This window comes from Thalassophryne amazonica, chromosome 7, assembly GCF_902500255.1.
Source record: "Thalassophryne amazonica chromosome 7, fThaAma1.1, whole genome shotgun sequence".
NCBI classification, from domain to species: Eukaryota; Metazoa; Chordata; class Actinopteri; order Batrachoidiformes; family Batrachoididae; genus Thalassophryne; species Thalassophryne amazonica.
Genome location: NC_047109.1, coordinates 55,200,202 through 55,224,794, shown reverse-complemented (window position 1 = coordinate 55,224,794; position 24,593 = coordinate 55,200,202). Strand labels below are relative to the sequence as shown.

Genomic DNA, 24,593 nt, shown 5'->3' with positions numbered 1-24,593 from the left:
ACCCCACAACACCCCTGGATTAAAGGTCCAGTTTTGAAGCCTTTTTTTTTTTTTTTTACTACAACTACTAATACTACTTAAAATAATATTAATTTCGACAAGTAAAATATTTAGAGAGAATTTAAATGTTAGAAAAATGCTAGAATGAATTTAATAGTTACATTTATAAACAATGTAGGCTAGAAATTGCAAGTTTTACTGTTACAGTGCTGTCACCAGTTAAATATGAGGTCAAGAAAGAGGTCTTTATTTTACTTTTTATAAAACAAGTATTTATTTTCATTGAAGTTAAGAAAGGGTGACTATAAAGTGAGTTTTGGCAAAACAGGTATCATTGTCATGTTGAGGTGGCAGAGGGTTGTCGTCGGCAGCTGGGGAAAGTAACTAAAAAAGTAACTAGTAATCTAACTTAGTTACTTTTACAATTGAGTAATCAGTAAAGTAACTAAGTCACTTTTTCAAGGAGTAATCAGTAATTGGATTACTTTTTCAAAGTAACTGTGGCAACACTGCCGTAGTCTAAGAATCACCCATGAACAAAAGGTGGTGGTGACAATCAAGTGACGGTTTTTAAAATCCAGCAGTAGTCCGTAAGTGCACACAAAATCCAGACCCAGTTAAGGGACAGTGACTTTGGCCATGATGAAGTCCCAGCTAAACCTCTGGCCATGAAAACATGAGTCAACATGTCAGGTGCCATTAAGTTGTATATGGGGCTGCCATTTGCAGCTTCCAGTGGGGAGGCAAACCCAGTCTCAAAGCAGGCAGAATGCTCCTCTGTGCACCGGTGTCACACCGGAAACAATGCTCAGAGATGGTGTCCTGGATGAACAGCAGCTTGCCGGTGTGGCTGACCCTCATGGCTACTACTGAGTGCATTTCCCCTCCCACTGAAGCTGCAAGATGATTGCCAACTGTTAAGAAAAATTACCTAAAAATTCACAGACAACAAATGAGACACCAGAGGAAACAGGTTTCAGTTTCTAAGATATTTTGTTATTTAAAGCTTTAAAGGTCGATGTCATACAGAGTATAGGTCTGAAGACTAATACAAGTATATTCAGTTTTCATGCCACTTATATACATACAAAAAAGTACCTTCAATGAAATCATTTGATAGTATAAGACAGTCAGTCTCAAAGACCATTCCTGGTCATTGATTATGCACTGATGAAATAATGTCTCATCTCATGACATAGCATAAGACAATCAGTCTCATAGACCATTTCTTCTTGTTCATCATGCACTGATGAACAAATGTCTCACCTCATCAATCATATCTGTGCTCTTCCTCTTCCATGGCATTGTTCAATCAATTACTGACAATTATAATGGTAAATACATTTGACAGAGCATTAACAACATTAACTTTTATAACATTTCTCTCTTGTTTAACCATTATAATTTCCTACAAAGGAATTGTACAATTTCATGGAGATTTTCTGTACACTCATCACATTTTAATCACAATGATCAAACAGTAGAATCAATATCGTACGCCTCAAACTCATCTTATTTGGCAGCATCATCTCTTGGGTGCATCTGGCATTTTCAGTCACTCTCTCATAATTTACCAGAGCAGCATAAACCATGATAGTAACCCTACCCGGTTGTTATTGTAGTGCTGTCCCTCACAAAATAAAGTTGAACTATTTCTCAATTTTATATTTATTCAGAGTCACTGTGAAAAACAGGCATGGGTCCCCAGAGATGTGTCCTACACAGGGGCTCCATCTTGTGAGAGACTCCGAACTAAGCCAACAAGTGTTTTGTGTAAAAGACCAGAACCAGTTTAAAAACCAGGTTCCAGGCACTTCTAAACAGATAAAAGCAAATATTTGATAACTAATGTAAAATAAGGAATTAACACATGACTGTCATGTTAACAATTAAGATCATTTTGGCATAATAATTCAATTCTCATGTATTAGCCAATATTCCAATCAAGTCAATATACTGCCAAACATGTAGGCACATAGGCAACCATCAATTGACCCCATCCTGATGCTCCCTTACGGTGCCCATGTAGCCAGACTAGAGTCAAGGCCTCACTGAAACAAGATCAAGAAATTTGTGACTGTACCTGTTAGGTTGTCCCAGGGTATAAGGTGGGATCATGAGCTATCCAGCCTTCCATACTCACCTGATACAACAAGCCAACAAGGCAGGGGCACGAAGGTGTGAGAGGGAACTACCACTCAAGGTGTCACGTTCAAATAGTTCGAATTGTCACTGATCTTTAAATTCATAGGAACATTGCACGTGAATTGAATTACCTCCCCTGTAATTTACCTGAACATACATCTGTTGGATACATCTGGACAATGCTGCACTCAACCAAAAACAAATGACAGTATTATTAAATTCCAATATCAAATGGAATGAGGGAAAGATCAGATAGAAAGGTCGAGAAGGCAATAATAATTGTGAAAATTAGGGCGCTCATCAAGTGTCACAGGAATCTTTAAGTGTCCATCATGAAATTGTCTGAACGACCACAACAAAGCAAACAACTTTAAAATTATACAGGTTATCCGTGCTGATGGAGTGGTCATCAATCACTCTTAACGTCTTCTGTCGTCAGTTGCAATATGTTACGATATGGCGAGAGATTAATGCAAGTGTGTGACAGAGTATCTTCATGTACGGGCATCAAATTATAGACACACAACTCTCCCTTTTAGACAAAACAAAGCCCCATAATCCTGCACCCCCAATGGTGTATAAACAGTTACTTCATTGCAATACCTATATCAACAGCAAAAATGATGTAAGGAGTACTTCATTGCTAGATTAAGAGCAACAAGCATTCATCATTGCCCAGTGTATCATGGAAAGAATCTACACAGTATATCAGTGAATCAAAGTTAATAATAAAATTGATAAAAGGAAAAGTAAAATAAAAACACAGAGTTCATCTCCAAAAAAATCATGGCCTATATGTGTTAATTAGCAGTGTAACATTTTAATCAGGCAATAAAAACACATCGGTCATCATCCTCATCTTCTTCCAGGTCTTATTCCAGATCTGCTGCCTCGGGGGGTAAGATTAAAGGTATGGTTTCATTAAGAGAGTGCTGTAACACTTAATAAGGGGAAGGTTCCCCTAATTCGGTGTCTAAGGCAGTGGTGTTGCATTTGAGAGACAAATGTCTTCTACAATAGAAATTAAGGTACCAGCCCTGTCACTTGCCAAAACAGTCTACCAACTCAGTCAACTATTAGGTTATTGATACCAAATTCAGACTCTGACAAAATCTCTGGTCAGATTATTCATCTTTGCACATTGAAATAAACATAATTGATTCCATCCACATATTTTGTAATTTAGAAGCACCAGTTTAGATTCAGCAGGTACCCCACTAGGTACTCCTAGGGTATCAATAGAACAACTGGCATATATTTCAAATGCAGTATATTTAAATATATGTAAAATACCAACAGGTCTCCTTTTTGCTCAACAATCCCTACAATACTGAATTAAGTCCCTTCCCATCATATTAATAGTGGTTAATGAAGCAACTCTCCAGTGCCTTTAGCTGTAGGTTCTTCTTAGTTCAGGCAAAAACAAATTACTCCAGATTCAAGTGGAAGGAGAGAAGAAACAGGTATTCCTAAAGTCACAATGAGCCTTTATATGCCAGTGGTCATTCTGCACCCCTGAAACTGGGGATAGGATGAGGTAAAGGTAGAGGGCTCAGTTTAGTTTCCTTCACCTTTGTAGAGGATCTTACTGTCTACATTAATGGTGGTTTAAAAAAAAAAAAAATCTTTTTTTGGCTCTGCCTCTTGTTGCTGTGCTTGGTGAAAGAGTTCCGCTTCCTGGATACCACTGGATGTAATGTGTTCCAGATAAGGTGGGACGCTTGAAGTTCCAAGTTTTATAATATTTGTTATTTTAATGTCATGCAGGAAACTATTTTCGACTGTTCAACATTTACATCAATGCTGCGACAAAGTCAGCATTGACCCATTCAGTCCCGCCTTCCACTAATGATTTCAATCAATCAATCAATTTTTTTATATAGCGCCAAATCACAACAAACAGTTGCCCCAAGGCGCTTTATATTGTAAGGCAAGGCCATACAATAATTATGTAAAACCCCAACGGTCAAAACGACCCCCTGTGAGCAAGCACTTGGCTACAGTGGGAAGGAAAAACTCCCTTTTAACAGGAAGAAACCTCCAGCAGAACCAGGCTCAGGGAGGGGCAGTCTTCTGCTGGGACTGGTTGGGGCTGAGGGAGAGAACCAGGAAAAAGACATGCTGTGGAGGGGAGCAGAGATCGATCACTAATGATTAAATGCAGAGTGGTGCATACAGAGCAAAAAGAGAAAGAAACAGTGCATCATGGGAACCCCCCAGCAGTCTACATCTATAGCAGCATAACTAAGGGATGGTTCAGGGTCACCTGATCCAGCCCTAACTATAAGCTTTAGCAAAAAGGAAAGTTTTAAGCCTAATCTTAAAGTAGAGAGGGTGTCTGTCTCCCTGATCTGAATTGGGAGCTGGTTCCACAGGAGAGGAGCCTGAAAGCTGAAGGCTCTGCCTCCCATTCTACTCTTACAAACCCTAGGAACTACAAGTAAGCCTGCAGTCTGAGAGCGAAGCGCTCTATTGGGTGATATGGTACTACGAGGTCCCTAAGATAAGATGGGACCTGATTATTCAAAACCTTATAAGTAAGAAGAAGAAACTTAAATTCTATTCTAGAATTAACAGGAAGCCAATGAAGAGAGGCCAATATGGGTGAGATATGCTCTCTCCTTCTAGTCCCCGTCAGTACTCTAGCTGCAGCATTTTGAATTAACTGAAGGCTTTTTAGGGAACTTTTAGGACAACCTGATAATAATGAATTACAATAGTCCAGCCTAGAGGAAATAAATGCATGAATTAGTTTTTCAGCATCACTCTGAGACAAGACCTTTCTGATTTTAGAGATATTGCGTAAATGCAAAAAAAGCAGTCCTACATATTGTTTAATATGCGCTTTGAATGACATATCCTGATCAAAAATGACTCCAAGATTTCTCACAGTATTACTAGAGGTCAGGGTAATGCCATCCAGAGTAAGGATCTGGTTAGACACCATGTTTCTAAGATTTGTGGGGCCAAGTACAATAACTTCAGTTTTATCTGAGTTTAAAAGCAGGAAATTAGAGGTCATCCATGTCTTTATGTCTGTAAGACAATCCTGCAGTTTAGCTAATTGGTGTGTGTCCTCTGGCTTCATGGATAGATAAAGCTGGGTATCATCTGCGTAACAATGAAAATTTAAGCAATACCGTCTAATAATACTGCCTAAGGGAAGCATGTATAAAGTGAATAAAATTGGTCCTAGCACAGAACCTTGTGGAACTCCATAATTAACTTTAGTCTGTGAAGAAGATTCCCCATTTACATGAACAAATTGTAATCTATTAGACAAATATGATTCAAACCACCGCAGTGCAGTGCCTTTAATACCTATGGCATGCTCTAATCTCTGTAATAAAATTTATGGTCAACAGTATCAAAAGCAGCACTGAGGTCTAACAGAACAAGCACAGAGATGAGTCCACTGTCCGAGGCCATAAGAAGATCATTTGTAACCTTCACTAATGCTGTTTCTGTACTATGATGAATTCTAAAACCTGACTGAAACTCTTCAAATAGACCATTCCTCTGCAGATGATCAGTTAGCTGTTTTACAACTACCCTTTCAAGAATTTTTGAGAGAAAAGGAAGGTTGGAGATTGGCCTATAATTAGCTAAGATAGCTGGGTCAAGTGATGGCTTTTTAAGTAATGGTTTAATTACTGCCACCTTAAAAGCCTGTGGTACATAGCCAACTAACAAAGATAGATTGATCATATTAAGATCGAAGCATTAAATAATGGTAGGGCTTCCTTGAGCAGCCTGGTAGGAATGGGGTCTAATAAACATGTTGATGGTTTGGATGAAGTAACTAATGAAAATAACTCAGACAGAACAATCGGAGAGAAAGAGTCTAACCAAATACCGGCATCACTGAAAGCAGCCAAAGATAACGATACGTCTTTGGGATGGTTATGAGTAATTTTTTCTCTAATAGTTAAAATTTTGTTAGCAAAGAAAGTCATGAAGTCATTACTAGTTCAAGTTAATGGAATACTCAGCTCAATAGAGCTCTGACTCTTTGTCAGCCTGGCTACAGTGCTGAAAAGAAACCTGGGGTTGTTCTTATTTTCTTCAATTAGTGATGAGTAGAAAGATGTCCTAGCTTTACGGAGGGCTTTTTTATAGAGCAACAGACTCTTTTTCCAGGCTAAGTGAAGATCTTCTAAATTAGTGAGACGCCATTTCCTCTCCAACTTACGGGTTATCTGCTTTAAGCTACGAGTTTGTGAGTTATACCACGGAGTCAGACACTTCTGATTTAAAGCTCTCTTTTTCAGAGGAGCTACGGCATCCAAAGTTGTCTTCAATGAGGATGTAAAACTATTGACGAGATACTCTATCTCCCTTACAGAGTTTAGGTAGCTACTCTGCACTGTGTTGGTATATGGCATTAGAGAACATAAAGAAGGAATCATATCCTTAAACCTAGTTACAGCGCTTTCTGAAAGACTTCTAGTGTAATGAAACTTATTCCCCACTGCTGGGTAGTCCATCAGAGTAAATGTAAATGTTATTAAGAAATGATCAGACAGAAGGGAGTTTTCAGAGAATACTGTTAAGTCTTCTATTTCCATACCATAAGTCAGAACAAGATCTAAGATATGATTAAAGTGGTGGGTGGACTCATTACTTTTTGAGCAAAGCCAATAGAGTCTAATAATAGATTAAATGCAGTGTTGAGGCTGTCATTCTCAGCATCTGTGTGGATGTTAAAATTGCCCACTATAATTATCTTATCTGAGCTAAGCACTAAGTCAGACAAAAGGTCTGAAAATTCACAGAGAAACTCACAGTAACGACCAGGTGGACGATAGATAATAACAAATAAAACTGGTTTTTGGGACTTCCAATTTGGATGGACAAGACTAAGAGACAAGCTTTCAAATGAATTAAAGCTCTGTCTGGGTTTTTGATTAATTAATAAGCTGGAATGGAAGATTGCTGCTAATCCTCCGCCCCGGCCCGTGCTACGAGCATTCTGACAGTTAGTGTGACTCGGGGGTGTTGACTCATTTAAACTAACATATTCATCCTGCTGTAACCAGGTTTCTGTAAGGCAGAATAAATCAATATGTTGATCAATTATTATATCATTTACTAACAGGGACTTAGAAGAGAGAGACCTAATGTTTAACAGACCACATTTAACTGTTTTAGTCTGTGGTGCAGTTGAAGGTGCTATATTATTTTTTTCTTTTTGATTTAATGTATTCAAATGTGCTTTTTTCCCCACACAAATCATTCCTGTTCGTTTGTCTGGAATGCAACATTAAATGACAACACATATTGGCTTGAATGGTTTCTCAGTTTGACTTCAGTTCATTTGTTCAGTGTTCTACTTCTCTTCTATGTTCACTAAGAGGCGCTATAACTTTGTACATCGAGTCACCCTGCTCAGGTCCTTCCCACCATTTTGAGCAAAACTGGTATGAAAAGTAAGCCCCAGAATTGCCCCTACAGGCCTGGATTTGGAAAATTATTCAAGAACATTTGGGTCAAAGGTCAAACTGATTTTTCGCCATTGGCAGAATATGAGAAGTGAATTCTGGAAACCACCTGATAAGGTCAACCATTTGGGTCCAAGTCTCTGGGATAAATATAACTGGGATCAAAGGTCAGATTTCCACCGGGCAATATTGTTTACCAAGAAATTCTCAATACTGTGACCACATTCTTAACACTATACTTATCTGCTAGAGCTTAGTATCGTCATGTCCACATGTACCACATAAACATCTGTTCACTGGAATTAAAAGTGGTCAGACACTTGTTATAAAAGTGAGGAAAAATGCCTTAAGTAAAAGCACCAATGACATCTTTACACTGATTTTTAATTGTAAGTTTATAAAATCACTAAATAGAGTCTTAAAAACACAGAAGAACAAGCCTTTAATTAGCAAATTCAATTAAATGCTCATTAAATCCAACCTACCTTTTCACATTAGGTGTTCCACTGAGAATCCTACTTAGCTCATACCTTAAACAAGGACAAATCCATGAGCTAAACAGACTGCTTGATACGTAACATTTTAATATTCATAAAATTACACCTGTAATGATTTCATGTATTGTGACATTACAATCAAAACAAACCATCCAGAAGGTGTTACACAATGGAAACTACGCAGTAGGTTTTCTTTGTGGGAGTCATAAAAATGAAACTACAAATGCCCAAGGCTCTGGCTATGGAGCGACTGCCTTGGATGAGGCAGTCATGGAAAGGGATGGGGTAGTGGTCCCCATATTTAAAAAGGAGACCAGAGGGTGTGTGCCAATTATAGGGGCATCACACTAGTCAGCCTCCCTGGTAAAACAAACTCTGGGGTGCTGGAAAGGAGGGTTCGGCCGCTAGTCAAACCCCAAATTGGTGTTCCGTCCAAAGATCTTAGAGGGGCCTGGGAGTATGCCCAACCAGTCTACCTGTGGTTTGTGGACTTGGAGGTGTATGATCCTGTACCCCAAGAGATACTGTGGGAGGTGCTGTGGAAGTATGGAGTACGGAGGTCCCTTCTCAGGGCCATCCAATCTCTGCACTTACAAAGCGAGAGCTGTGTTCAGGTTCTTGGCAGTAAGTTGGACTCATTCCCGGTGGGGGTTGGCCTCCACCAGGGCTGCACCTTATCACAAATCTTGTTTGTGATATTCATGGACAGGATATTGAGGCATAATCAGAGGGTCTTCATTTTGGTGGGCTCAGGGTCTCATCACTGCTTTTTGCAGATGTGGTCTTTTTGGCTTCATCAGCCTGTGACCTCCAACACTCACTGGATCAGTTCGTAGCTGAGTGTAGAGCAGCTGGAATGAGGATCAGCACCTCTAAAACTGATGCATTGGTACCTTGGGATCTTGTTCACAAGTGAGGACATGAGATTGGCCAGAAAATTGGTGCAGCAATGGCAGTGTTGCATTCGCTCTACCATACTGTTGTGTGACAAAGGGAGTTGAGCCAAAAGGTGACGCTCTCGATCTACTGGTCATTCTTTGTTCCTACTCTCACCTATGGTCATGAGGGTTGGGTCATGACTGAAAAAATTAGATCACGGGTACAAGTGGGTGAAATGGGTTTCTTCAGGAGGGTGGCTGGTGTCTCCCTTAGAGATAGGGTGAGAAGCTCGGTCATCCGTGAGGAGCCTGGAGTAGAACCACTGATCCTTTGCGTTGAAAGAAGCCAGCTGAAGTGGTTCGGGGATCTGGTAAGGATGCCCCCTGGGCACCTCCCTAGGGAGGTGTTCCAGTCACATTCATCTGGGAGGAGACCCCGGGGAAGACCCAGGACTAGGTGGAGAGATAATATCTGCACACTGGCCTGGGAACACCCCCCAATCAGAGGTGTTCAATGTGGCCCAGGAAAAGGAAGTTTGGGGCCTCCTGCTGGAGCTGTTGCCCAGGCAACCTGATCCTGAATAAGTGGTTGAAGATGTATGTATGCAAGTAACTCTTAAAGACAACTCATTTAAACATTCAACATTCTGCCCAGTTTCAAAGACACATGACCTGTCAGACGGGATCAACCGATCAGTCTGCTTAGGATCGGGCAGACTGCCTCTTGTCTTAGAGTTGTGTGTGCACGAGTCCAAAATGGATGAGATGGATCTGAGCACGTCTCTGTCGCAGTGACCACGCGTGTGCCATGGTAGAGTGAACACTAGTGCAGGGAGAAAGGGAAAAAATAAAATATCACATCAGTGGAAAAACCAAGTGGGACATATTGCAGCAAGGGGGAGCACTGTGCCAATAATCAAGGTTTTGGATGAGAGTGCACGTCTCAGACAACACATGGAAATGAGCATGATGAACCATGAAGCATTACAGAGCCACGGAGACAACACAGAGGCCTCCTGAGGGAAACCAGAGCCACACTGTCAAAAGCACAGTCTTCCAAGCAAGTTTCGTCGTGGATGTTTTTAAAGGTCAATTTCCCATGTTGAAACAAAAACTACAAAAGTTGTGACATGCTTAATATGTGAAAGTCTCTCACACTCAGCTGTTAAAGACCTCATGTTGGGGAGAAAGCAAATGTTTTTTTGTCTAAATGTGATGTGAAGAGTGCACTTTTCTCACATGCATCTTGTACCACTGTAATTCTTTGGAAGACAGACTACAGCTGGCAAATTCAATCCAGTTTCAGTAAACAAAACTAAATCCATTTTGTGTAACCATCTTTCATTTCTAATTTTCTGACATTATAATGCAACTGAACAGAAAATTTTTGTCCTTCACAGCAACATCAGTAATATTTTCCTGGTCAGCATGCTCCACAGTTTGAGGTGTATAATAAGCTAAAAATACATGAATGTGGACAGTACTCTAAAACATTTTTAGATTCAATATTCCCACGAAATGACTGGGGAAAAAGGTCAGTAGTTTAATTTGCAGAACTTTATATAAAAGAACCAACATATTGTCACACGACCTGCTGCCAACTGTGTGTATATTATTCTCACTCAACATTTTAAAAACTAAGTCTCATTAACCACAGAACAATTTCATGAGCTGTTGTTGCCTTTAAAAATATTAAACTCATGCACATTCTACGAGTCAGCTTTCATTTAGACCTCTAGAGAGAGAGATAGCGTGCGCGCATCGAGAGTACAGACTCGCGTCAAGTAAAGGATTTACAGCATCAAGTTAGATCAGCCAACAACATAACATGATTTGTGTTGTATACAAGTGATCATCTTCAAAAGTTTATCAACACTGCAATAATGAACCAAACCGAGATGACTTTTTCCAGCATTACAGAAAGTTGCAAAAGACAACTTGCCCCTCAGAAAGTGAAATCGTACAACTGGAAAGAATTTCAATTTGCAGGTTGAGACATAATCCAGTCAACTAAAAAACATCTAGAATCAGTGTACAGTGCAGCCAGTCTGTGGACCCCATGTGCTTCTACACGTTTGTGTTTTTACATCAATTAAAAGAGTGAGAAAGTCTTATGTATATTTAAAAAAAAAAAAAATTTGACACCCTTTAAACTCAACAAAAACTAATCTCTGCAACATGACAAATTAAATAAAGGTGTCAATACTTTGTTTTGGCTTTTATATTTTTAAGTAAAACACCAATTGAGAAAAAGATTTTCAAAATAATGAAAAATCACATCTAGGCTCATGCCTCACATTTGTCTTCTGGCAAACTTGCTGAAATTTCAGGTCTACAGAACAAAGTTCCAAACCTTCCAAACTTGTGAATGGTGATGAAACAAACAAAACTTGCTATGTCCACAATTTCTCCAATCACAGCCACAGCAGCTGGTTATAAGAAGATACGAATTGTAATTGGTCCGCTGATGGTTTTCAAAGTTATCTGAAAAGCTAACTGATTTTTCTGAAGTGCCTCCTCCAGGCAGTTACCACACGCTGATTTATCTGAAAAAAAAAATTGACAATAAAAGTTTTGCTTAAATTATACTTAACAGGTGTCTAATCTTATGCACACTACTGTTCTTTTATGTTTGCGTTTCATGTATGTCATGTTATAGAGATTAGTTTTCACTAAGTTTAAAGGGCACCCTTTTAGAAATTTTAATATAAAGAAGTCTGATTTGTTTTATGGCCCCCCCCAATAAAGAAAGGTATAAATGTTCGAGAGTTTTAAAACGTTTTGACAGGACTGTAAGAGATAAACGACAACAAGCACAGTGTCCATACAGCCCCGTTTGTCACATCAATACTGCCAACGGCTAGAAACCCTTCATGTCTATTTTTATTTTTTTAATAAATACTGCTCTTTGCCCACTTTTATTCTTTAGAGGAAGTACAGTAGTGTTCAGAATAATAGCAGTGCTATGTGACTAAAAGGATTAATCCAGGTTTTGAGTATATTTCTTATTGTTACATGGGAAACGAGGTGCCAATAGATTCAGTAGATTCTCACAAATCCAACAAGACCATATGCACACTCTTAAGGATATGAAATTGGGCTATTAGTAAAAAAAAGTAGAAAAGGGGGTGTTCACAATAATAGTAGTGCGGCATTCAGTCAGTGAGTTCATCAATTTTGTGGAACAAACAGGTGTGAATCAGGTGTCCCCTATGTAACAGCACCTGTTGAACATGCTTTTCTCTTTGACCAGAATACAATGGTTTTCCCATTGTAAAAAACTTTTACGTTCATGTGTAATAAAAGTGGCCATGGGCTCAAATGATATCAATATAACGTTATATTTTTAAAATAATATTTAATATATATTTATGAACACCGGTCTTTGCTGTGACGTCACCGCATGCAGAGCGCATGGCGAAAAAAAAACAAATCAATCGAATCCTTTGTAGAGTTGGTAAGTCACGCTTTTTCTTGCTCCGTGTCTGAAAATTATTACGTCAACACATATGAATACATACTTGACATTAGAAATAGGATGGTTTGAAATAGAATGCATCGTGTTTTATTCACTTTTTATGCTTAATTCATATGCATACTGCATACACTTTTTCCATCGATGAAAAATGATTATTACACTTACAATCGATATCCTAACCTGCAGGTCTTAATTTACGGTGCGTAATGGCGGAGCGCACATGATGGACGCATGTTCTCACATATCCCACAGTATATTACACATATCCACATTTGAAATGTGACTTATTTGACATATACAATGGTCCCTCGCTATAACGTGGTTCACCTTTCGCGGCCTCGCAGTTTTTATTTTTTTAGACCAAGAAGGTAAAAATTATATGGACTCACTCAATTCTGAGGAATAAATTATGGAATCACCCTGTAAATTTTCATCCCCAAAACTAACACCTGCATCAAATCAGATCTGCTCGTTAGTCTGCATCTAAAAAGGAGTGATCACACCTTGGAGAGCTGTTGCACCAAGTGGACTGACATGAATCATGGCTCCAACATCATTTTTCAAGATGATAATGCATCTTGCCATAGAGCAAAAACTGTGAAAACATTCCTTGCAAAAAGACACACAGGGTCAATGTCATGGCCTGCAAATAGTCCGGATCTTAATCCAATTGAAAATCTTTGGTGGAAGTTTAAGAAAATGGTCCATGACAAGGCTCCAACCTGCAAAGCTGCTCTGGCAACTGCAATCAGAGAAAGTTGGAGCCAGATTGATGAAGAGTACTGTTTGTCACTCATTAAGTCCATGCCTCAGAGACTACAAGCTGTTATAAAAGCCAGAGGTGGTGCAACAAAATACTAGTGATGCGTTGGAGTGTTCTTTTGTTTTTCATGATTCCATAATTTTTTCCTCAGAATTGAGTGATTCCATATTTTTTTCCCCCTCTGCTTGGTCTAAAAAAGTAACCATTACTGACTGCCACAATTTTTTTTTCTTGATTTCTTATAGTGTTTAAAGCCAGAAAGTTGCCATTTGAAATGACTTTAATTTTGTGTCATGTCTGTGATCTGCTTTTTTTCTACAAAATTAACTGAATGAACATCCTCCGAGGCCGGTGATTCCATAATTTTTGCCAGGGGTTGTACCACCTCAGGACAACACACAAAATCCCCAATCCGGATGAGAGGAAGATCCTCAACGACCTGGCCTCCAACAGGATTGTTGTTCCAGCCGGAACTTGCCCCATCCCCGGAATGCGGGCAGTTCCGGCTGCATTTAAGAAAGCATATCAAGGCACACAAAGGCCTGACCCTAGGTGCCATTTTGGGCCACCTCAAAGATGCCCAAAAGACAGCCGCCATAAAGGCGCTGGCTGCCCTCTGGGCCAACAAGCCCCAAACCCCGATGGTGTCAACCCTGGACGTGGAGGAGCAGGGCCCCTGCCAGACGCAGGACCGCCTCCGGAAAATCCGGAGGCTTAAACTCAAAACCGTGGCCCTAAATAGTAAGGTCAGGACCTTGGAGGTTGGTAAAGCTTTCTATACTTTACAAAATGCTGTTTACTTGATGACTTTATACAACACTATTGTACCTTATCTGTTCCAGAAAGAGCCCTGCGAGGGAGAGGCACCCGTGGCGGAGGCTGGTTGTGGCACTCAGAAAACTAAAACTTAGAATTTTTTTTTTTTTTTTTGGAGGACACCATCTCACTAAGGTGAATTTTGCTGTTTCTATGGTGATGCTAAGGACACATTCCTGCAGTTCAGGCACGGATTTAGACATTTTATTTGAACTTTTTGACACATGGGACACTATTTTCCATTTCAGTTATTTCAAGCTATTTCTGTTTTTGTGTCCACCGCAATCTATGTCATCACTATGGTGCATTTTGCTGTTGCTATGGTAACGCTAAGGATAAATACCAGCATTTTACTGTTACTCAATATATACAGCCATATATATATATATATATATATAAATTTTATGTCAATAGATATCAAACTGTTCATTTGCTGTCATATTCTTATATGTTTATGCAAAAAAGGCTAATTAATTTTGATTCATCTTTCAGCTTTTTAAGTAATATTCAGACTTTTCAGGTTATGATCAGCTTCTGTCGCTTGTTGAGATGGAGGAGGTGGGAGGAGGTGCAAGGAGTGTCTTTACTTGGGGGAAAAAAACGTGGTTTCTGTAAGGGCTAGTTTTCCCAATGTTAAAAACTAGTCCATATGGAAACAAGCCCTTAACCATATCACAGAGTCACTTTTCCATATGGGCTAGTTTTTTACATTGGGAAAACTAGCGCATATGGAAAGTGTCTTTAAAATGAGGAAAATACATGGTTACCGCAAGGGCTAGTTTTCCCAATGTAAAAAAAATTGCCCGTATGGAAATTCCATACGGCAATATTTTTTGGCCTCAAGAAAAAAAATGACTAAGTCCAACTTGAGGAAAATGGGACGTTCAAGACATTGTTCAGAAGAACAGCGTAGTTTGATTAAAAAGTTGATTGGAGAGAGGAAAACTTAGACGCAGGTGCAAAAAATTATAGGCTGTTCATCTACAATGATCTCCAATGCTTTAAAATGGACAAAAAAAAAAAAACAGTGTGGAAGAAAACGGAAGACAACCATCAAAATGGATAGAAGAATAACCAGAATGGCAAAGGCTCACCCACTGATCAGCTCCAGAATGATCAAAGACAGTCTGGAGTTACATGTAAGTGCTGTGACAGTTAGAAGACGCCTGTGTGAAGCTAATTTATTTGCAAGAATCCCCCGCAAAGTCAATCTGTTAAATAAAAGACATGCAGAAGAGGTTACAATTTGCCAAAGAACACACCAACTGGCCTAAAGAGAAATGGAGGAATATTTTGTGGACTGATGAGAGTAAAACTGTTCTTTTTGGGTCCAAGGGCCGCAGACAGTTTGTGAGACGACCCCCAAACTCAGTGAAGACAGTGAAGCATGGTGGTGCAAGCATGATGATATGGGCATGTTTCTCCTAGTATGGTGTTGGGCCTATATATCGCATACCAGGTATCATGGATCAGTTTGGATATATCAAAATACTTGTGTTATGTGTTGGGGGGGGGGGGGGGGTTTGGCTGGCCAAGATACTGTTTGTGTGTTTTGTGTGCACTCCAGGTGGTTTGTGGGGGGCGTGTCTGAGGCTGTGATGATGGATGAAGCGTCTCTCACCCTCCACTGTCATCACGCCAATCCCATGCACCTGATGAGCAGTTCATGTGCAGATCTAAAGGACTACCAGTTGAAGAGGATGCACCTGATGAGCAGTTCACGTGCAGAGCTAAAGGACTACCAGCTGAAGTGGATGCACCTGATGAGCAGTTCACGTGCAGAGCTAAAGGACTACCAGCTGAAGTGGATATCCTGATCAGCAGTTCACGTGCAGTTCCAAAGGACTTCCAGCTGAAGTAGATATCCTAATGATGTACTACATTTAAGCCATGACTGCTCTATATAAAGTGCTGGGGACGCAACCTTGTTGCTGCTGTGTGACGATCGTTTGTCTAACATTGTGATGCTGAGGATCGCTCCAGGTTTGACGCACCGTGCCTGTTAAGGAGATGGGTGAGGGACATGCTTCATCAGCACACTTCAGAGGTAATTAAAGCTGTGAATGACAGTAATTAACAATAGTAATTTGGCGTCTTGTACGCAGCTATATTTGAGCTACTCTGATAATTGTGTAAATTCGCTCTTCACAGCCATGGCGTGCGGATTGATGGTCCTCCACGGGCTGTGAGAGCTGTTTCTGTAATTTGAGTCTGAATTAGAACCTGAATGTGTTTGCTGATGGTGTGAACCCTAAACAGTATTTGTGTGAACAGTGTTGAATTACTGTTGGGTATTTTCTCCTCCAAACATTCTTAAAACCTTTGATAAGACAAACAGAGTCAAGAAACACCAGTGAGACAGAAAGTCAAATTAATCACGCGCGGAGTGCAGCCAGGCTGTACACCAAGGCTACACTAAAGTCTGGCCTGTGCTCCCGCTCTTTTTATTAGAGATGCCCTCATTACGTCATAAAACTTGTCCTGGGGGGGGGGGGGGGGGACAACGCGAGACAAGTTTCTTCCCGTAACATAAACACATACGTCTATAAGCGCAGCTGTAAGGACAAACAGTTTCTTTCTTTTACTCTTATCGTCGGAGGTCAGCACATCTCATTCGTCTGTTGCAGTTATCAGCTGTTGTGCATCTGCCTGGAGTGTCCTGGTCTTCACACTAAGCATCACGTCACAACAGTCAAAAACAACCTTCAGGTCTATTACTCCCAGTTCATGACTGACCCCGTCATGCTTCACTCCCAGTCGTTAGCGGCTACAAAAACAAGTTGTATAATAATAATAAGTACATCCAGCTCTTCATTCCCAGTTCAGATTGACCCCAGCATGCTAAAACAAGGTTGAATAACACATACATTCTCAGGGTTAGTGCAAACAGCACAACACCGTTTTCATAAGAAAGAAGACGAAGGTACAAATGTTTAACAGTGATAACATATATATATATATATATATATATATATATATATATATAAAATCCTTAACAATTACCTCGCCTCTCATCCTTAACAGGCACTGTCCGACTCATTAACCACCTGGGGGTGCCGGAGGGAATTTCTGGGTCCAGAACTGTCGGGCTCCAACCCCTTAGGCGCTAGGAAGAGCGCGTCGTCCTCCACCCCGCCAGGCCGTTAATTCACTTTTTGTTTATATATTTGCACTTGAAATAAATGTTATGTTCTTTGGAACTGCTCTCTGTTTATTTAGTGCTGGGCCCTTGTCAGACGCTGGTTCGCTCCTCTAACCCGCGTCCCAACATAACAACTTGAAGAGGTCATGTTGCCTTATGTTGAAGAGGACATGCCCTTGAAATGGGTGTTTCAACAAGACAATGACTCCAAGCACACTAGTAAACGGGCAAAATCTTGGTTCCACACCAACAAAATTAATGCCTCACAGATGTGAAGAAATCATGAAAAACTGTGGTTATACAACTAAATACAAGTTTAATGATTCACGGGATTGCTAAAAAAGCAGTTTGAACATAGTTTTGAGTTTGTAGCGTCAACAGCAGATGCTACTATTATTGTGAACACCCCCTTTTCTACTTTTTTTTTTTTTTTTACTAATAGCCCAATTTCATAGCCTTAAGCGTGTGCATATCATGAATGCTTGGTCTTGTTGGATTTGTGAGAATCTACTGAATCTACTGGTACCTTGTTTCCCATATAACAATAAGACATACTCAAAACCTGGATTAATCTTTTGAGTCACATAGCACTACTATTATTCTGAACACTACTGTACATCATTTATAGTCATCTGCAGTTTGTCCTTATTTCAAGTTCAGCTGCTGCAGAGTAACTTCTAGTTTCAGTTTCATCCAGTGTTACTGCTTTTGCTTTCCTTTTTTTTTCTTCTTCTTCTGGCTGGATTCTGTGTCATTATCCTCGACCTCGGCTGAGGCTGCAACCGACTTGCTGTGGCGTTTGGATTTCTTCATTTTTTCTTCTGTAGTGTGCAGATCTGAGGAAACCTGAGCAGTTTTTTCTGGACTCTTGCACTCTGTAGCAGCCGTCTCCCTCTCACCATTTTCACTGTTTTTCTTCTTTCTGCATTTCCTTTTTGTACTTTGCTCTTCATTTTTATCTGCATTGGTCAACTCCTCTTCTGCAACAACCATTTCCTCAGAACCCTCTCTTGTCTTCTTTTTCTTTTTTCTCTTTTTGGGTTTAACACCACCTTCACTGCTTTCAGACATGGCATCACCATTTACCTCATCGAACGATGGCTTTCTTTTAATCTTTTTGCTCTGGGACGCCTCTTCTGAGTCCCCTGAGCTGCTCTGCTGTGTCTGTGGAACACGAACCGATGAAGCGCTGGCTGGCTGGCACTTCTTGCCATACTTGGCCATGAAGGCTGCCTCCTGCTGCTCCAGTCTGGCTAACTTGGCGCTCATTGTCAGCCCGTGCCGGGCTCCCCTGGAGTAACACACAACAGTTTCCCAGTCAGACACTGCTCAGTGCTGCAAAACAGTTTTTGCAACCTTCATGATTTATCCCGCTTGGTCTGCATCTTTCTTAACCACTGATGTAAATTAAGCCCAAGTCACATTCAGTGACTCAGAAATGTTCAAGAACACATTAGTAACATTAATCCTTGTATTTATTTTACCCAATTACGTACGGCCTCTCACAAATAAATGGTTAATATAACATTTGTTGAACACCTTAAATTACACCTGAAAATTTGCACGACATACACAACTTGATTAATTCATTTTAACTCTATTGTGGTGCTGTACAGAGACAAAATTTCAAAACTGTCACTGTCCCAACAATTACAACCCATCTCAATTTCATCATGCCACATCTTTCATCATGCCACATCTTTCCCCCTTTAAGATTACAGCACCATGTCAACAGTAAAACTATAAGCAAGTATAATCATATAATGAGGAAATCAGAGCTGAAGTTAGAATATAACAACTTACTTATGAGCTGTGCGTCCTCCGCAAGCCTTCTTTAAATCAGCATCAGAAAGTCTGTGGAATATCAATTTTTTTCTTTTAGCAAAGTTGCAAATTAATTTTCAGATTCAAAATAAGGAATGAATAAGAGTCAGGAGGAAAAAAAATGATTATGAAGAGGAAACACTGTAGAAAATCATGATTCCCAGTTACTGCGTTTACTTTAACTCAATATTAAAAATCACCTTCAACAATGTTCTTACTTGGTGGTGCTGGACAGATCCAACCTCTCCTCATCTGAGCTGCTGCTGTCATCAGAGTCACAAGACTTGGGCTCTGGCTGTTCCTGACCAGACAGCAGTGTAGCTGACTGGGGAGACAACGACATTCAAACCATAATTAGTTACCTCCATCCACTAACTGAGGGTGTGTGATCACCCTGCCGATGTAAACAAGGAGAAAGTAACGCACTCGTACAAGGTCGTAAAGACGTTATGCCATTTTAAAAAATCCAGGCTACCATCATCTCAAGATACAAATAATCAAATATTAGTAATAAATAACAGTGATGTCAATGTTTCCTTGTTGTGCTCTGCACCGTTTTCTTCTGCAAACTGCACAAACGTCACATTTTTTTTCCTTAAAAACAAGACTTGAAAGTTCAGCTACACATCTGCCAGAAGGCACACAGGAGATGCAGGCCTAAAATTAATCTATTTTGATGTATGAAAATCCTTCTCTGCGCCACTCAATGCAAAACTTATACTTTGTACAATTTCTCTGTAGAGATTAGTTTTCAGCATGAATTTCAAGGGCATCATTTAGGGAAAAAATTTAGACACATGCCTGTTTTTTAAGTGATGTCATTCCAACATTCAGGTGTGTAATAGCTAAAGGGTTCTCATACTTTTTTCTTGCGACTGTAATGTAATTATACATAATTATAAAAGAATCCATTACCTTGACAAAGCATCCATAAAGTTTAGATTTAGCCAGCATCATCTTCCGTGGTTTTTTGTTAGAGACCATGCCTTCATCTTCTCCAGTCATCTTCTTTACCTTAATACTGTTCTGCACCAGATTGAAACACATCACAATATATCAAACATTAAATGCAGGGTTTAAATTGTTGAGGAGCAACAGAGGTCTTGAGGGATGGATGACAATAGTCGTTTATCTCTGACAACAACAGTGGAACAAGATTTGGTGACATCATCTGTCTGAGCACACAAGATCTCAAAAATATTTGCGGAGGAATTTCCAGAAACCAGAAAGGATTCAAATAAAGTATCAAAAAGCAACTAGGAGAAAGGGAAACCATGTGAACCATGTGAATCCTCTTAAAATTGATGTCTGAAGTTAAGCAGGCCCCACTTCAGCTGAAAAGAGTTTTGGGTTTGTTTTTTGTTTTAAGAGGAAATCTTATGACACAGAGGAAAGAGTGACACATGAATAATTAAAACTGCAATTTTAAAAACTGTGATTTTGGCATGATTAGGTTTGCCCAAAGTCCTAGAAGTATTAGCTTAGGGATGCATCAATCCACATTTTTCCCACTTCCGATCCGATCTCAATACCTGAATTTGGATATCTGCCGATACCGATACTATTATGACACCAGAGCTAAATTTGCTTTACTACAACCCCTGGCAAAAATTATGGAATCACCGGCCTCGGAGGATGTTCATTCAGTTGTTTAATTTTGTAGAAAAAAAGCAGATAACACACATGACACAAAACTAAAGTCATTTCAAATGGCAACTTTCTGGCTTTAAGAAACACTATAAGAAATCAAGAAAAAAAAGATTGTGGCAGTCAGTAACGGTTACTTTTTTAGACCAAGCAGAGGAAAAAAATATGGAATCACTCAATTCTGAAGAAAAAAATATGGAATCACCCTGTAAATTTTCATTCCCAAAACTAACACCTGCATCATATCAGATCTGCTCATTAGTCTGCATCTAAAAAGGAGTGATCACACCTTGGGAGAGCTGTTGCACCAAGTGGACTGACATGAATCATGGCTCCAACACGAGAGATGTCAGTTGAAACAAAGGAGAGGATTATCAAACTCTTAAAAGAGAGTAAATCATCATGCAATGTTGCAAAAGATGTTGGTTGTTCACAGTCAGCTGTGTCTAAACTCAGGACCAAATACAAAAAACATGGGAAGGTTGTTAAAGGCAAACATACTGGTAGACCAAGGAAGACATCAAAGCGTCAAGACAGAAAACTTAAAGCAATATGTCTCAAAAATCCAAAAATGCACAACAAAACAAATGAGGAACAAATGGGAGGAAACTGGAGTCAACGTCTATGACTGAACTGTAAGAAACCGCCTAAAGGAAATGGGATTTACATACAGAAAAGCTAAACAAAAGCCATTATTAACACCTAAACAGAATAAACAAGGTTACAATGGGCTAAGGAAAAGCAATCGTGGACTGTGGATGACTGGATGAAAGTGATATTCAGTGATGAATCTCAAATCTGCATTGGGCAAGGTGATGATGCTGGAACTTTTGTTTGGTGCCGTTCCAATGAGATTTATAAAGATGATTGCCTAAAGAGAACATCTAAATTTCCACAGTCATTGATGATATGGGGCTGCATGTCAGGTAAAGGCACTGGGGAGATGGCTGTCATTATATCATCAATAAATGCTCAAGTTTACGTTGATATTTTGGACAATTGAAAGGATGTTTGGGGATGATGAAATAATTTTTCAAGATGATAATGCATCTTGCCATAGAGCAAAAACTGTGAAAACGTTCCTTGCAAAAAGACACATAGGATCAATGTCATGGCATAGGGTCAATGTCAACGAGCAGATCTGATTTGATGCAGGTTTTAGTTTGGGGGATGGAAATTTACAGGGTGATTCCATAATTTATTCCTCAGAATTGAGTGATTCCATATTTTTTTCCTCTGCTTGGTCTAAAAATGTAACCGTTACTGACTGTCACAATCTTTTTTTCTTGATTTCTTATAGTGTTTCTTAAAGCCAGAAAGTTGCCATTTGAAATGACTTTAGTTTTGTGTCATGTCTGTGATCTGCTTTTTTTCCACAAAATTAAACAACTGAATGAACATCCTCCGAGGCCGGTGATTCCATAATTTTTACCAGGGGTTGTATTATTATTATTGTTAATTTTATAGGAGGATATTTTGTATCCCCAGTTATACAGTTAAACTAGCGTGTTGCCGTGGGGATCCACGGGCTCTAGACTGGGTAGCATTTTTAAAATAGGTAGCTGACATTTTTTCAGGGCTGGTAATAAATTAGGCAATGAGATGGAATGTGAGTCCAGAATGTTTTTAGAACCTTAGACAACAGTTTTTAGAAGAGGAACTCAACCCTTTTATTTCCTCTTAATTATGTCATTTTTAATGTTAATTTACTGTCTTAATGTATTTATAAATTGTTTAGGTTCTTGTTATCATATACACACTATTATTATCATTGCTATTATTTTTTATTTTATTATTACTCTATTTTGTCATTTGATTTTTAAACAGAACACAATGGAAACAAGTGTTTTCACTTTCTTGTGTCATTCATGTATTCAGTGGTGGGCACACTTCAGATAATCTGATAACTGATAATTATCAAAGATAAAGTTTTCATTATCTGATTATCTTTTCAGATAACTTTAAAAACTATTATCAGACTAATTATCTTCCGATGAATTTTTGTCCGACAATTTTTAGACAGTTAACTTGGTAAACAAAGGTGAACATGTGCAGTTCTACTCTCTGCAAACAGTAGAGAGCTGTTTCTATAAGAAACCACTCTATCCTCTGCAGAACTGGTCACAAAAAAAAACAACAAAAAAAAAAAAAACATTTCTTTTAACACCATAGTGAAACGCGGCCAATATCACCCAAGTCATCCAGAGGCATACATTTTTAACTTATGGTTCAAATTTTAACAAAACGTATTTTGGACAAGTTATTTAACTTAACGTCACTTCTGAAGTTTTATAAAATTAAAATATCAGATATATGTTTTAGTTTTAAAGTAATGCGCTAATTTTTAAGGTTTTAGTGTGGGCATGCTGTGCCCAGCAGTGCATTATGGGTAGGATAGGGTAATCTCAGTACGTTCACGACAGGAGAATGCATTTGAGACACTTTGATCAGGACAACAGCATTAAACTCTAGTGCCTAAAACTCTCGTGAATATATTCTCTGGGTTTATAGACGTTGTTTTTGTGTTTGCTTTTATTAAATTCCACGCATCTTAAACATAGGAAGTAGCAACACAGATCTGGAATTTGTTTTGGCACGTTTTCAAGGTTTCTACTGCCATCTACTGGCCAGTAGTGTTCATGGCAGTGCTGAGACGCCGAGCAGACACTGTACCACAGAACCGCACAGTGTAAAAGTTCAGAGCGCCCGATTTATGTTCTCACACACGTACGTTCAAAAACCACACATCGGACGACGTAAACGTAAACACAAGCTTTTCTTCCAAACTTAATTTACAAAAACTCTCGATGGAAGACATCAAAGTAAAAAAAAACAAACAAAAAAAAACATTACAAGACAGCTCTGCGGTGTTTGCACAGGCACAAGAATATCAAACAGGCTTGATTTTCATCTGGCCATACGATCGGCGATCAGGAGGTGGTCGTGAGATGTTAAATGCAGCTGGAAAAGGGCCAAAACTCGCACTGGCACCAGTAGATCATGGCAGTGTTCTATTTATTTTGACACCGGTTATATCAGACGGTTATCTAATTACAACTTGGCTTTTTTTTTTTTAAAATGCCTTTTTTCTTTACAAATAAAAAAATGGCATATTTTACAAAAGTAAATTTATCTGTAAACACCAACACACAACACACCTCACATTAACATGTTGGTTTACATAGAATGAATCAACCAATCAGTGTAGTGGAGGCACATTTTACCCAGAATGCCATCTGTCTGTTTGTTACAAAACTTCAGAATTAGTGCATTATTCAACATTAAAAGATATATGTTATATCTTAACTTTGCACAAATGACAGAACTGACATTAATTGAGTTATTCTATCAGTATCAGGCCTTGCTTGCCTCTACTGGTGGTTGGCTCTCACTGCGGTATTGTATCACTTCCTGTTCCGGAGCACAGCTGTGTTTTTCTGTATCTGTTAGCTGTTTAATCTGCGCAGTTAGATTGATCTAGTTATCTAGATTACGATTTGTTTCCCAGTGTAATCTTTACGTGCCTTAACTAAAGCACTCATTCTGCTGAATCACCTCTAAATTATTTACACATTATTCACTTTGCGTGTTTTTAGGAATCCGCTAGCTTAGCGTAGCTACTAGCTCTTAGCTGATTTAGCATGGCGGCTTCTCCTGTCTCTCCCGCACTTTTCTGCTCTGGGTGTGAAATGTTTAGTTATTCCTCGGCCTCCTTTAGCAGTAATGGTACTTGTAATAAGTGTAGCTTATTCGTAGCTTTGGAGGCCAGGCTGGGCGAATTGGAGACTCGGCTCCGCACCGTGGAAAATTCTACAGCTAGCCAGGCCCCTGTAGTCGGTGCGGACCAAGGTAGCTTAGCCGCCGTTAGTTACCCCCTGGCAGATCCCGAGCAGCCGGGAAAGCAGGCTGACTGGGTGACTGTGAGGAGGAAGCGTAGCCCTAAACAGAAGCCCCGTGTACAC

The 24,593-nt window shown here is 39.5% G+C and overlaps 1 protein-coding gene across 2 annotated transcripts in view; it reads right to left on the bottom strand.

The window, feature by feature from the left end:
• Nucleotides 1–17,723: 17,723 nt before the first annotated feature.
• The window catches only part of gpatch4 (G patch domain containing 4), a 46,672-nt gene continuing 39,802 nt past the window's right edge, over nt 17,724–24,593 (bottom strand). For both annotated transcript variants that reach the window (XM_034174223.1, XM_034174222.1), the window contains exons 5-8: nt 19,900–20,010; nt 19,203–19,309; nt 18,964–19,014; nt 17,724–18,451 (exon numbers count right to left, since the gene is read on the bottom strand). In XM_034174223.1, the coding sequence (XP_034030114.1) occupies nt 17,860–18,451; nt 18,964–19,014; nt 19,203–19,309; nt 19,900–20,010 (861 nt within the window). In that variant the 3' untranslated portion in view covers nt 17,724–17,859. The remainder of the gene's footprint in view (nt 18,452–18,963; nt 19,015–19,202; nt 19,310–19,899; nt 20,011–24,593) is intronic.